This window comes from Pituophis catenifer, unplaced genomic scaffold, assembly GCF_029215685.1.
Source record: "Pituophis catenifer annectens isolate HBS135680 unplaced genomic scaffold, rPitCat1.0.hap2 SCAF_4, whole genome shotgun sequence".
NCBI classification, from domain to species: Eukaryota; Metazoa; Chordata; class Lepidosauria; order Squamata; family Colubridae; genus Pituophis; species Pituophis catenifer.
The window spans coordinates 90,016,495-90,032,107 of NW_027256884.1; the positions used below are offsets into that span (position 1 = coordinate 90,016,495).

Sequence of the window (15,613 nt, forward strand, 5' to 3'; positions counted from 1 at the left end):
CAGTAAGGTACAAAACAAGATGCTTTTCTAAGAATATAAACAAATATTTATAGTTTAGAAATTCAAAATAAGAAAAATATGGTAGGTAGAGAAGTTAGGATGCCCTCCAATCAGTATTTTGTATTTTTATTTTTGTAATTATGGCTAAGTTAATATTTTTCAAATATTTTCTGTAATCATCTAAGCGTGTTTACATTCTTTGGAATTTTTCCCACCTTAACTTGCAAAGGTTTTCTAGATCAGAAATATTCTTGGGTATCTTTACTTGTATTGCATATTTGAGATCTCCCAATAGACTTTTAATAATATTCAGATTTAGGAAATAGTTCCACATTCTGTTCTTCCCTGCCTGCTGTGTGCCTACTGACCACTTCATAGTTGAATTTGAAATACATTTTGTATTGTGAAATACATTTTGTATTGTATTGCTGTAAAATCCAACTTCTTTTCAACTTCAATTGTTCATATTTTTCAGAAACATGTAATACAGTATTTATTTTCATAGTTCACAGAAGTTCTGTCACCCTCTGTTCATTTAGAAATTCATTGAAACCTACAGTTTAATCAGGCATGTCCAAACAATTGCATACAAGTTGTAAATCATTATGAGAAAATATAGTAGAGAAGCCTAATCATCAAGACAGAATCCCTATCACGCATGAGGACTATACATGTGAAAAAGGTGCATTTCTTATTACCTAATGGTGGTTCTGCGTTTTCTTTTCCGTTCATTCATGCCAACTTTTTCATTGTATAGAGCTATACGGTGAAAAAAATAATAATTTCAGGTAGTTAATGACAATGTTGCAAAACATCTTGTGTTACCTGTCTGTGTTTAATATTTGTTTCTGTTTGTATTTGGTATTTTATAAAAGATATGTTTATATGTGATAGTGAGAGACTAAACTTCAAACTAAACTCTTATGACAAACATTATGCATTATGGTTGCTATGGTCTTGTATAATAAATGCTAAATTGTTTAGAATTATTTTGTGCAATATGGCTGTTAGTAGAACGTATTTGAATACATCAGGAGCATATGACATCCAGTTTGTATATATTGGGATAATGATAAGTTTTTTGGCATTTGGTCTCTACACTACCACACTGAATTTGATATGAAACAGTCAAGATGTGAGTGAAATGACGACTTTCATCTTTAATTCAAGGGGTTTGACAAAAGTGTGGGCACCCATTAACCACTGAGGACTTGCAGCCATTTTAATATACCCACCTCTATTTTTGGTGGCTCATAAATGATGGAAGAAACTAACATAATTACAAATATAAGGATTATTTTTAGTACTTGGATCAAAATCCTTTGCTGTCAGTGAAGTCTGGAACCTATGGATATGACCAAATGCTGAGTTTCCTCCTTTGAGATGCTTTGTCACGCCTGTGCTGCAGCCTTCAGTTGTGCTTGTTTGTGTATCTTTTTGCCTTCAGTAAATAAAACAATATGCTCTTTCGGGTTGAGATCAGTGACTGACTTGGCCAGTGAAGAATATTCCATTTCTTTGTCTTGTTTGCCTTTTATTATCAGTCAAGTCATCAATGGAACCCAGTTCCATTGACAGCCATACATACTATACAATGCTATAACATTGCCATGTTTGACAGATGATGTATGCTTTGATCATGAGCTATTAGTTTTCCATACTTTTTCCATCGTTCTGGTACAAGTTAATTTTTATTTCATCAGTTCCATAATTGGTGAGGCTCTTTTAGGTGTTCTCTGACAAAATCTAATCTGATCTTTCTGTTCAGGAGTGTTACCAGTGCTTTGCATATTGTTGTGAAGCCTCTGTATTTACATTCATGAAACTATCTTTTGACTGTAGACTTTGATAATGACATCACTACCTCCTCAAGAGTGTTTTTTGACTTGGCCAATGTTGCGAATGGGTTTTTCTTCACCAATGACAGAATTCTCTGGTCATCAATTTAATCATCTTCCATGGTCTTCCAGGTGCTGTGGTGCTGCTAAGCATGTTAGTTAATTCTTTCTTTTATATTCCAAACTGTTTTGGCTATTTTGAATGTTTTTCCTGTCTTCTGATTGATTGATTGATTTTATTTTTGTTTTTTCAGTCTAATGATGGCTTCTTTCACTTGCATAATACCTGTTTGGACATCATGTTGAATGTTCCAGTGAGCAGCTACCAAATGCAAATGTAACACTCAGAACCAAAGCCAGATCTTTATCTGCTTGATTTGTCATGGACTAATCAAGGAACAAGGCACACCTGGAACTGCTTGTCAACCACTTGTCCCATTATTTATGATTCGCCAAAAATTGAGGTGCATGTATTAAAATGGCTGTAATTCCTCAATGTGTAATGCCACACTTTTGTTAAACCTCTTTAGTTAAAACTGAAATACCACTTTGTTCATGTTGAGTGTTTCATTTCAAATTCAATGTGGTTGTGTACAGAGACCAAGTGCCCAAAAAACCTATCATTGTCCCAATATATATGAATCTGACTATATTTGGCCAAAAACATTTGTTCTGCTGACATTATTTCTGCAACCTTTGCATTTGTGTAAATCTACATATTCATAGTCTTCTGAGGAAATGCTTCATAATTGGCCTTCACATATGTTATCAGGCAAATAAGTGTTACATCAAATCTTGATGCATTCTCAAATTAAAAATGTGTAAACAGTATTACTTCTTAAAGTAGCTTTATAATTGCCTGAAGTGATAGAGTTTAGAAACATATTTAGCATTACTGGTTTAAGCTGTAGATTGTACTTTACTATTTCTGTCAGTGAGGCTGTAGAAATATTTGATTTTGTTTATATGCAATTTTCCCGTACATTCAGTGAACATGTATAGTGCAAAAGGAATCACACTGTTTCCATAACAATGTATCTGGTCTCTATTTACAATACATACTATACATCAGTGTGAAGAGATTCTACATATGCAGATACATATGTTCATAGAAACAAACACAACATTTGTTATAATGCAAATATACAATAGCTTAGCTTTCCACAGGTACATGGCACTAGACTTGGACATAGATTGTGAGAATAATTCAGTTCTTCCTTTAACAAATAAGGGAATTATTGTCTGAAAACAAACATGCTGCCTGTATATTTTCACTGTTCCATGTACTGTCTTAAACATGCAATGTAATATTTACGTTTTGAAAGGAAAGAAGTTTTTTGGAGCACAACGAATACCACATTTTTGCCCTGTTAACAAATCCTTAAAATTGCTACATTTCTTCCTTAAATTCAATGGCTGCACTCCACAACCACAACACTATCCTAACCCTAATGTTCATTTGGTTTAGTAAGTTGCTGATGAGTGCTAGGTGTGTATCCATGTCTGTTCAAAACTTTTCAGGTTCAAATGCGGCAGTCTTAACTTGCACATAAGACAAATAGTTTTTAAAAAATCTGTGGTACCTCCTACTTGTTCTGCTTCCTCCAACCACTTCGTTAATATGGATTTTAGTTTGCATGCATTCTTGAAACTCAGTTGCAAGTTTTCAAACCGGCAAATAGTAGTCTGGCTGAATTCAGAGCCGTGCACTGCAGCTAGAGCTTCTCCAACATTTGTTTGTGTATAACCTGCCGAAAGAATCAAACTAAAAATCCAAGGTCAAAAAAGAGTGGTAGGTGTAGTTATTTTCAATCACTGAATATGATACTTAGAATAAAAGTATACAATATTTCAGTTGTCTAGTTGCATGAATTACATACCTAGCTTAATTCTTCTCAACTTGAACTCATTGGCAAATTTCTCCAACTCTCTGATTTCTGGAGAATCCATATCTATTGGTTCATCAAGTGACTTGGCCTTCTTTCGAAATTCCTGCTTAAAATCAGTGGTAGGATCTGCTCCAAGTAGAGATGGATGCATGGAACTAAAGCTGTGGCCTAGAGCACATGAACTGGCACTCAGAGCATGCTCAGGGAATTTATACAGGCAAGGAGTGAGACCACCTATTCAGAAGCAAAACACATATAGCTTTCTGATTAAAAACCTATTTTAAGGAGATAAAATATTGTATTAGTTTTTTTAAGTGTATATCAATCATTGGTAAAGAATGGGTAATGATAGCTTATGTTGTTAGTGTTTTGAATTCAGTCACAATTGTTTTTAGAGAATATGTGCCTGAATATTAACAACAGTATTATAATGATATCTGTAAAGACACTGAAGATGAAACAGAAAAAAAGAAAAGTCATTTAAAAGATCTCTGAACTCAGAAGGCTGTTGTAACCTCAGATTGGGAAACCTACCTTGGACAAACAGTAACTGATTTTTAAAAAGTCCATCTTTAAGAGGGAAAGAGTGAAGTAAAATACTATACAGTAGAAATGTTGACATCAAAGAAATCTTAGTAGATTCCATAAGTACAAAGACCTTTAGTAGCAGAACAAATAGATCAGCACTATAGGTGGTAGTTGGAAGATTTCAGGAGTTAATGGATTACTCACAAAAATATGGTAAGCAACAGAAGAATAACAATTCCAACCAAGGTATTACAGCAAATTTGTAGAAAGGCATGCTAGCCAACAGAAAGGAAATTTTAAAATAGTACAAATTATACAATACCTTAATTTTACAAACTTGCAAAATAAAGCTTAGTATCATGTATGATTCAGATTATAAACTTTTATAAAAGGGAAATTAACAGGTGATCAGGCTGGTTTTAGAAGAAACATCATTGCTGATTCATATTGGTTAAATGTGAAATCCAGAAAATATCAAGTCAATATGAGCTTCACTGATTGTAGACGTCTTTGATTGGGTCAACCAAGTCAAGTTATGGAATGTGTTTACGAGAATGGTAATCCCAAAACATTTCATTCTACACATATACAGTGTATACTGTTTTAGATAAATCAATGAAGGATAAATAATCCACCAGCCACATAGATTCATAGTAGATTGAACAACCATGCCCGGTGTATGGTCCTTAATGAATCTATGACTACATGGAAGGAGGTATGCATGAGAGTATCTGAAAGTACTGTCCTTGGCACAGTGTTCTTCACTATTTTTATAAATGACTTAAGGATCTAGAAATACATTGAGAAAATTTGAAAATAATACAAAAGTGAAAGATAACACATCAGAATGCAGGCTCGCATTTCAAAAAAACTTGATAGGCTGTAGGTATCTAGCAAAATTCTGTTCAATGGTGATAAATGTAATATCTCATTTTGTAGGAAAACCAGATGCACAAATACAAGGTAGATAGAATCTGCTTCTGTAGAGCACAGATTAAGCATGAGCCAACAGAGGCTGCAGCTGAAAAAGACAATGAGACCCTATCAAGAGCACCCTATCAATAAGAGATGGTTAAGAGGAACTTTACTAGAGGGGGGAGACTTGCCTTGTAAAGTGCCAACTCCATTCACAACATTGGGATGAGACATGCTGCAGGTCTGCAAAATACGGCTTTGAGAGAGGCTTGCTGCCAGCACATCTGGAGCAGTAGGCTTGATACCTATTAGAGATGGACGGGAGGGAGAGGAGACTGCAAGAATATCAATTGAGAGATAAGGAATTCCACTTTAGCTTTAGCCCATAATAGCATTAATAAATAAGAATTATTTCTGCAAATTTTTCTTTAAAAAAAAAATGCATTGTATCATATTCATTTAGTGCAGCCTTTGTCAGTTTGCAGCCCCCTAGATATTGAACATTTAAGAAATATTTCAATTTAAAATACTGTTGTTTATTCTCAGTAATCTAGGTCATGGTTGTCCCAAAAGTGCTTTTTCAAAAGGCAACTGGACTTTCTTTGTTTTACCTTGAAGGCATTTCATCTCTTATCTACAAAGTTTCTTCACTTCTGACTGAATAGTGGAAAATGAAGGATTCATACTGCTTGCAGTCATCTGTTGTTATCACTCTCATGACCAAGTGCAAGGAATATAAATCCTTCCATTCCCTACTATTCGGTCAAAATGGAAGAAGTTTCTTGGATGAGAAGCAAAATTTCTTCAAAGAAAAACAATGAAAGTCCAGTTGCCTTTTGAAAAAGCACTTTTGGGACAACCATGATCTGGATGACTGAGAATCTGCATAGACATTCCAGTCACCTATAAATAATACTATGTGTTTTTTCTTGTTTTATTTAGAACCTTTTGCAGTTTTCTACGGAATATTTATCTGGAAGCTTTTATTTCTTTTTAATGGATGCCAAGATTCTTTTTAGGAAGTTTAATTATTTCACATGGAGAATTGCCATGAGAGATAATGTAGGTGAATCATGAGAAGTACGACGAACTGTTCTACAAAGATTTACATCAGTATTTCAACTCTGTCAAATTTAAGGCATGTGGAATTTAGGGGCCGGGACTTAAAGTTGTCAAGGTTGAAAAACACTGGTCTACATAGAGTTCTAATTGCAATATAAACAGTCTAATGAAATTGGAGTGAAACTGCTTCTCACTCTTTTCCATAGTTCCCTTTCTTTTGGTTGCTCCTTTTTCTTAAAGATAAAAGAATGAATTAGAACAAAACAAAGCATTTTTATTTTTACTGCAGTGTGTAAAACTCCTTCCATTGGCACAAGTCAAAGGAAGTAGCAGTAACTATGCTGGGATATTAAACCAAGCCAAGCCTAGTTAATATCTGGATGACAGTCTTAAAAAATAATAATAAAAAAAATAAAAAACACAGATCTATAAACTAGAATGCAAATTTGAAGAAAAAAGAAACCCACTCCTGAAGTGAAGCCATTTCAGGCACATTGTCAAGAAAAGTACATAAATAAATTATGAAGTTATTTGGAATTCAGATTCAACTTAAAGGGGAATTTATTTTTATAATAATGACACAAGACCAAAGAAAGGCCTTTATCAAGATACTTCTCATGGATCAGACCTCCTTATGTAAGCATTTACAAATCCTTAATGGAGAGAAAATCCAAATGATTGGTCTTACATTTATTATACTTAATATCCATGCTTTCTATACATGCTAACCCTTTGTGATAACACAATGACAATATTACCTAATGGACCAAAAATGATCCCAAGTAGCCATGATTATGAGATTTTCAGGCTTTTAGACTAGCACTCACTTTGGCAGAAGATTTTGGTAATTGCCACAGGTAAGCTATAGTTTCAATGAACAATCGGTGCCTTCTGCCGTGCCCTTAAAACCTTCTTTTTCCAGCAAGCCGGGCTGGCCCTACACTTTTAAAAATGTTTTTAATTGTTTGTTATTGTTTTTAATCATGGGGCCAAATTTATATGTATATATCTTTTTAATCGTATTTTAATGTTTGTAGTTTATGTTTTTACTTGGCTGTTCACTGCCCTGAGTCCTCAGGGAGAAGGGCGGTATACAAATTTTAAAAATAAAAAATAAAATAAAAAAATAATAAAAAAAATTACTTGGAATTGTCTTTATTATTCCCACAGACTCAAAATGCTATAGATTTTATTTCAGAAAGTATTTCTTACCTGCCATCATCCCATATGCAGTTTGTTGGTTTCCATAATGACAAGAAGGAACAGAATAATGCAGACCTGGAGGCATATTTCCCATAATAGCCATGGAAAAGCATACATGGGCATATTTAAGGGTTGGGGTCAAAGACAAATAGATGAGACCAGTAAGAACATGTACATGAATTCATAAAATATTATCTCTATCAAAAGATATGAAAATTATCTTTTGGATTTATCATGAGCTGAACTCACTGAATATCTTAAGAATATGATATTGTTTGATTTCTACATACAGCAATTCAGCCATCCAATTTAATGACTACAGACCCAGTTTTCATCCCATTTTCTCTGCCTAGTAAGTTATAGGCTGAAACATGGAATAAACTGGGCAGATAAACTCAGCACATGTTGAATTATGTATATTTCAATTCATGCCATATATTTAGGTATAAATTTAGTAAACTGATTTCTTCATGATTTTTATAAAAAAGGTTATCTAAATAATAACAGTACTATGATTATTACAGAGTAGTTGAATAAGACAGCATATAATTTTAATGAAATATAATTATTACTATTGTTATTCAGGATACTGTAAATATTTTTTTAAAAAACAACTCCTTAGTTTTCAAATATAGCATAAAATAAGTATTTTACTGCATTACAAAGATCAATATTATGACAGCTGTATTGAGTTTTCTTTTATTCACTTTTGAAGTCTGCTTCAAATTCTGTAATCTTGCTCCTCTAAAGTTACATTTAAATTGTTCCATTATTTTATCTGTAAAACACTTTGAAAGAATGATACTCTGAAATATAGTACAATATGAAATAAAATCTTTGAAAGTATGTATATGTCATATAGAAAGAAGAAAGAGATCAACTGAATAATTGCCCACACCCTCTTTGACTTGAAGATCTTTTTTACGAAGAGGATAAGTATACTTGCATGGAACGCTGAGCAATTTTTACCATACAAAATGAAGGGCTGGATTACATGTTTCAGTGTAAATATATTGTTTTCTTTATAAATGGCACCTTGAATGGATAAAGATTAGGAATGGTCGTGATGAGTATAACTCTATTCTTTCATTAACATGTCAATGGTATAATGAATGACATGTTGTCTGATTATTTCAGAGTCATGGCCTGTGCCTGCTAGTTTTACCTTCATTTCTTATATTAGTACATATTTCGAGGTCAAGCAACAAAAATTCCAGTAATCATTTAAGATTATGCATTGAAGTGTAATAATATTGCATATTTAAGACAGGTCTGTGATCTGTAACTTTAATATCATGCAAAACAAAATTCATAAAATATTAGCTATTGTGTTAAGAATTAACTGGGCGAATGTCTTCTTGATTATGTTAATTATCCTTTATTATGCAAAAATTATGATGATACTTTATTTTATTTTTTTATTTATTGTAATTTGTCAAACAAAAATAAAAAGACAATGACAGGGACGATAGGCATGTTAGTGCACTTATGCATGACTCCTCTACAGACCTCAAGTATGAAGTGAGGTCCACGGAAGTCAATTTGTAACTGAAACTCTGGAAATTTGTAGCTGAGACAACTGTATCAGTCAAGGCATTCCAGACTTTGACAACTCTATTACAGAAATTGTATTTTTTACAGTCAAGTTTAGAATGATCTACATTGAATTTAAAACGGTTGTTCGTGCACGTATTATTGTGATTAAAACAGAAAAAGTCATTTACAGGTAAAACATTACTACGTACAATTTTGTACACAATATATCTAAGTCTGACCGCAAGCAATGCAATTTCAAGTTATCCAAATCAAGCATTTTGAACCTAGTAGCATAGGGAATTCTATTATGTACAGAAAAGTGCAAAACTTTTCTTGTAAAGGCTCTCATAAAGAACCTGCTCGATCGTACTAATGTCAGATATATGGTAGGGATTCCAAACAGTTGAACAGTACTCTAAGATTGGTCTAGCATAAATTTTATAAGCTCTAGCTAGCAATACAATGTTTCCAGAAAAGAAGTTTCATAGAATTAAGTTTACAATTCTTAGTGCTTTTTTAGTAACGCTGTTACAGTGAACTTTGGAGCATAGATCATCAGAGATAAATACGCCTAGGTCCTTAACAAAGTGAGGGTCATTTGCTAGATCAATGTCACCTAGATTATACTTGACATTCTGATTACGTTTACCAATATGTAAGACAGAGCATTTATTAATCGAAATTTGAAGTTGCCAAGTAGATGACCATTCAGACACATAGTCAAGATCACTTTTCAAAATAACAGATTTATCTGTAGTATTGAATGATTTTATGTGATCGGCAAAAAGCATACAGTTGCTTTTAAGTTGATCATATAAATTGTTGATATAGAGCAAGAAAAGTATGGGTCCTAAAATGCTGCCTTGCAGAACACCACTGTTAACTGATGCAGGATTAGACAGCAAGTTCCCTATTTTGACTTTCTGCAGTCAAAGAGAGCAGCAATCCACTTGTGTAAAAGTCCAAAAATGCCATAAGAATTTAATTTCAACAGCAGTTTATCATGTACTACTGTATCAAAAGCCTTACAAAAGTCTATGTAAATTGCATCTACAGCTTTACCTTGATCAAGACATGTAGTCCAGATATTTTTACAGTGCAAAAGTTGTAAATTACAGGACAAGTTTTTCCTAAAGCCAAACTGTTTGTTGGATAGCAGGTTATTTGTCTTTAAGTGATGATACTATTACATTTTTATTTTAAACAAAGATTCTTAGTTAAAAACATCCATGCAAATTTGCAAACAAACATGACCATTTTAAGGCTGATCTTTTTCTGGGAACTTCAAAAAATAAATTTAAGGAATTTGTATATATTGCACTATTTAAAAGAAGGCTGCATAATGATAAGTTGCAAATTACCAATTGAAAATAAACCATTCTGTGGTAGACTACTCTTGACCTTAATTGTTACATATATGAAGCAGACTTTAAATAATTAAAACAAATAAATTATACTCCTGAAACAGCTGAATAAATCAAAATCTCCACAGAATGTTTTATTTGCTTTTTCATTTCTTTTGAATTTAAAATGAGGTTTCTGGTGCATATTCTTATTTGTTCTACAGGATACAACTGTGTAACAAAGCACTGTTATTAACATCTGCAGCTTGCAATTACTGCAAGTTCAAATCTCACCAGGCTCAAGGTTGACTCAGCCTTCCATCCTTTCAAAGGTAGGTAAAATGAGGATTGTGGGCAATAAGCTGACTTTGTAGAAAATATTCAAAAGTATGAAGGCTATTGATTAATGCATTGTAAGCCACCCTGAGTCTCTGGAGAAGGGCGGCATATAAATTAAAGAAAAAAAAAGATTATATGTCAAACTATGTAAATGTGTTAAAATGTTAATTCAGCAAAATGCTGAAGAATGAAACAAATCAAATATTGAGTTTCGTTTCAATAGGAATATGGCTATTGATTTGCTTCCCAGATCAATGCAGAATTGTTATTTAAGATCTGAAATCAGATCTTAAAGTTCTTAAAGTTATATCAAAGTTCTGGTCGAAATGACCCCCCCCCCCTCCCGCCCCAAACTTCAGTTTCTGCCTATTTACTAACATTGCATTATTTAGTTGTTCCAAAAAGCTATCACAGCAAACTTTGGTGTTTTAAGATAAAGATAAAATTTAGAAATCATTCTAGTTTACTTATCTGCTTGTTATTGTTTTTTTAAATAGCCTATCGCTTATTTATATTAATGGAATGATTAATTAGGGCAGTTTCCATTCCTTTATTTCTTCGCTCTTATCATGAACTTATTTGCATGGAAGCAATTTCAGTAGGGTATTAGATATTCATTGTTTTAAGTTCTGTATGTATAAGAATGAAAATAAATCTTAAAAAATCCCTTTTTCTCGTGAATATATGTTGACAAACACCATTCAAAATGCCTAAATATCAAGCTATCAATTGATGTACAAATCAAGAAAATTGTATATAGATTAATTTTTTCAATGGCATGATTAAAACAGTACTAAAGAAAACAAAGCTATGGTCTATATATATATGCTTACTTGGAATTCTGACTCTTTGAATACACTGGAATTTATTAAGTAAACAAGCAAGCACTCAGAAGTAAAGCTATTATTAAAAAAAATAAAATACAAGTTCAGTTAAAATCTTCCAGCAAGAAAATATTTATATTCCTTTTCCAAGAATTATATATACATCAGTTTATGAATCAATATGAATCAATATTTCACTAATGAATATTACACTATAGTTTAGTACCATATGAAATATTGTATAACAATTTTTCAAAGTTCTCAAATGAAATTAAGAATTTCAAAATTTTGTAGTTCCATTCAGCTAGAAGCAGAAGATTTCTTTCAGGTACAACCATCAACTGCCAGATTAAATTGATGTGAAATATTCTATTAAATATATTAAAATAACATATCATCAAGTCTTTCTCATTCCTTTTAAAGAATCAGTAGAAGATAGTAACCGAAATCATTTCTCTAAATACAAGTATAGAATACAAAGCTGCAAAACTTTGTACATACTTTCATTGTTTAATAATTTAAAGGTTATTCTAGAGGTAAATTACAAGCAGTTATTTCTTTGAAGTATTCATCAAATTTTATTTTTTATCATATTTGTAATTATGTGGACAATGATAGAGAGTCAGCAATGGAAAAACTATTTTTTAAAAACAAATCATAAGACAGGATGGAAAGAGATAAAAATGATTTTTTTTCATTGCATTGCAATTAAATTAGTCTTTCATAAAGAAATTCAATATTTTTACATAAACAGCATGATAGTTTGCTTTCTTTACCAATGAATTTTTACAATATTAATAGTATTCTATATTTCACAGATTGAATTAATTCCAACCATTTGAGAAAAAAGCATAATGAAAATCAGATGGAAGTGCAAAGTCATTTTCATATCACCTGAAATAAATTAATTTTGCATAATTAGCATCAAAATAGATTACTTCAGGATTGGAGCACTGACAGATACCTACCATTCATTTAAGTCATTACCTGTCATTTCATAAAGTATAATTTTTCCATTTTTTTCCATTCTGTGCCAGAATGGAATTTCCTTTTAAAAGGAAAGAAAACAAAAAGTTTGCATTCTTTTCAATTTAATGAATTCAAATCATTAAATATTGAGTAGAATGATATTGATTTGATGGTCGAATATTGATTATAAGGTTGGCCTCAAAGAGCAATGTGAAATCAAAGTGGTAATTAAAAGACATCATAAGCTAATTAAATACCGATTTTGCTTGAAGAATTTCTTAAATTATTTGTATAGCATAGCAAAGATGTTAAACCGAAGCCGATAAAAAGGCACACTGATAAAAGTAGCAATTTTATAATAAGAGAAACGGTACCTGTAGACACCACATTAGTGGCATGATTGGAGACGGGCAAGCACTCTGCAGCACTATGATGCATTATCAGAGGCAGAGTGGGAGACGAGTCAGAAGTCAAGGGGATGAAGGTGTCAGCTGAAGAAAAGACTTGACAACTCATTCCCACCAAAAATAAGCAAAAAATAAGTAAATAGAATGAGGGCGAAAGAGGAATGAAGGTATGCCTTGCCTTGCTTTTCTCCCAAGACTATCCTATACAGTTCACAACAACTCAAATTCAGTTGGCCAACTTCATTACTTGCATATATACATAATGTGAGTTATGGTGCACTGCGAGTTGTGTGCAGGCATTTATACCACCAGGAAATCCTTTTATCCATGTTAATGGGCTTTGCTAGGCTGTGTTGCTTAATCACTCTGGAAACTCCTTCTTTCCCACCCAAAGGCAATAGATACCCAATTAATGAGGGGAAACAAGAGAGCTAGTTTTTCAAATTCTTTCAAGCTGGCTTTTGTGAAGGAAACAATATTGGATAAAGCTATATGAGGGAGTCATTTTACCCCAGTTGCTGCTCATGAGAAGGAGGAAAGCTTCTCTGCATTATCTTATGAACACCTGCCTAGCCTTTCCCTATCCCCAGTAAATATTGAGAAATTAAAATGTTATACATGATATTACATTCCAAAATGCAGCAATCTGATTTATTTCTTTATATCTGGAGAATATAAATATGAATAATTAATTTTAAGAATCTTAAATATATTTTAGAGCCTGGGAAAACTGGGTTGGATATATTGTTTTATGAATCAGTGTTTATTACTTTAGGACACGGGAAAACATCAGTTTTCTCAGTCCTGTCAACTTATACAGTTCACTGTCTTAGAAATCCCAAAATCCCAACCTCAGAAAATCTCAAAAGAAGCATGCTGAGGACAAGCCAGAGCAAAATGATGAGAAAGGAGAATAATTTAGATTCAAATTCATCCAATCCTAAAATAACAGTCTAATCCATGGTCTAAGGTTAGACTATCTAGTTTGCTGGAATACATTTTTTTATTCAACTTGCCCATGGGATACCCAGATAGTAGAGTGTTTAGACGACAACACCAAAGTTGGAGCAGATTTGAAAACAGATTTGCTTCAGCCATGAAAGCTCAGTGGATGACTTTGGACTAATCTGTCTATCATCACAACTACCTGGTTGTTGAAGGTATTTGCAGTTATGCTTGTATATCTATCCAATGCATGAGATTTTAATTCTGCTGCCTTTGCTCCTTATTTCACATCCTTATATTATCATCATTGCCACCATCATCATCACATGATTATGGCAGGAACAGAATTGGAAGAATAGTATTGTGAATGATGCTAGGTAGAAATGGGGGATATGAATCTAACAACCAAGCAGTCAGAAGGATTTTGTTTTCTTTTAAATAAACATCGCTCCTTGCTCCATCTCTCTTTGGCTTTCAAATCACTTTACTTTTGGAATATTCCAACTGAAAAGCAAAATTGCTGCATTAATATCAGCTGTTCTCTTGATTTATTTTTTATGTGCATTTAATTTCATTTAATAACATTGTGCCTTGGGCAGGGTATTATCACAGATCAAAAGTTCTGGCACTAAAAGAACTATGGTTGCAAACAAAGGGATGAAATATCCTATGGTGATGCAAATAATATTGTTGATGGTTCCCACTTCTTGTCAGCTTCATCTCCATTAATGGAGGAAGAGACATAGAACTGGAGAAGATAACAAAATACAAATAGAAATAGAATGACTATGGCAAAGGCAAGCAAGGGTAGTACCAATAGTAATAGGTGTCTTGGGTGCAGACCCAAAACAACTAGAGCACCACTTGAACACCATAGGCATTGACAAATTTGCCACTAGTCAACTGCAGAAGGCAGATTTACTTGGAACTGCTTCCATCCTGTGACAATATCTGTAATACTGTCAAACATCCAGATTTGCCTATTCCAGATCCTTGGTAAGGACTCGATAGGTATGTTCTGACCTAGACTCCCTTAGTTTAGTTAGTTTAGTTTAGTTTATTTGATTTGTATACCGCCCTACTCCCGAAGGACTCAGGGCGGTGAACAGCCAAACAATAAAACAATAAAATACATAGATACAAAAAATTTAAAAACCAGATAAAATCAAATTAAATCATTTTGGCCCAGACAGATTAAAACACCCCAATAATTTAAAAACAGATTAAAATTTACATATTAAAAAGAGGGAAGAGATTAGGCCAAGCCCGCCTGGTGGAATAAAAAGATCTTCACAGCGCGGCGGAAGGTGCGCAGATCCGGGATCCTCCGTATCTCCGGGGGGAGCTCATTCCAGACGGTAGGTGCCCCCACAGAGAAGGCTCTCCCCCTAGGGGCCGCCAGTCAACACTGTTTGGCTGATGGCACCCAGAGGAGTCCCTCTCTATGAGAGCGTACTGGCCGGTGGGAGGCTATTGGTGGTAGTAGGCGGTCCCGTAGATAACCAGGTCCTTAAAAAGCAGGAAGCAGGAATAGGTCCCAGCAAAACCTCTTTTATTTACACGACTGTGAATTACTTTCATTCACAGTCAGCAAGTTTTGTTCAAACAGTTTTTCAAAGGAATATTTATCAACACACCTTATCTCGTTTGGCAAGGTGCCACGTAACTTGTTTCCAAATGCAGAGTAAGGCAAAACTTGGCACAGAGTCTCTTAGAGTCATGAACAGAACTTTCCACTCTTGAAACTACCGAATAAATGAATTGCTTTCTGCAAAAGCCCCGTCCCCTTTCGCTCCTCTTTTGTTTCTTATGGGA

The 15,613-nt window shown here is 33.5% G+C and overlaps 1 protein-coding gene across 2 annotated transcripts in view; it reads right to left on the reverse strand.

Moving 5' to 3' along the window:
* Nucleotides 1–12,962, reverse strand: part of POU1F1 (POU class 1 homeobox 1) — a 14,654-nt gene extending 1,692 nt beyond the window's left edge. Inside the window, exons 1-6 of one of the 2 annotated variants that reach the window (XM_070942669.1) lie at nt 12,816–12,962; nt 10,737; nt 7,445–7,510; nt 3,719–3,961; nt 3,422–3,586; nt 699–759 (exon numbers count right to left, since the gene is read on the reverse strand). In XM_070942669.1, the coding sequence (XP_070798770.1) occupies nt 699–759; nt 3,422–3,586; nt 3,719–3,961; nt 7,445–7,510; nt 10,737; nt 12,816–12,962 (683 nt within the window). Of the gene's footprint in view, nt 1–698; nt 760–3,421; nt 3,587–3,718; nt 3,962–7,444; nt 7,529–10,736; nt 10,738–12,748 lie in introns of both variants that reach the window. The other variant, XM_070942668.1, reaches the window with a different exon arrangement.
* Between the last annotated feature and the right edge of the window lie 2,651 nt (nt 12,963–15,613).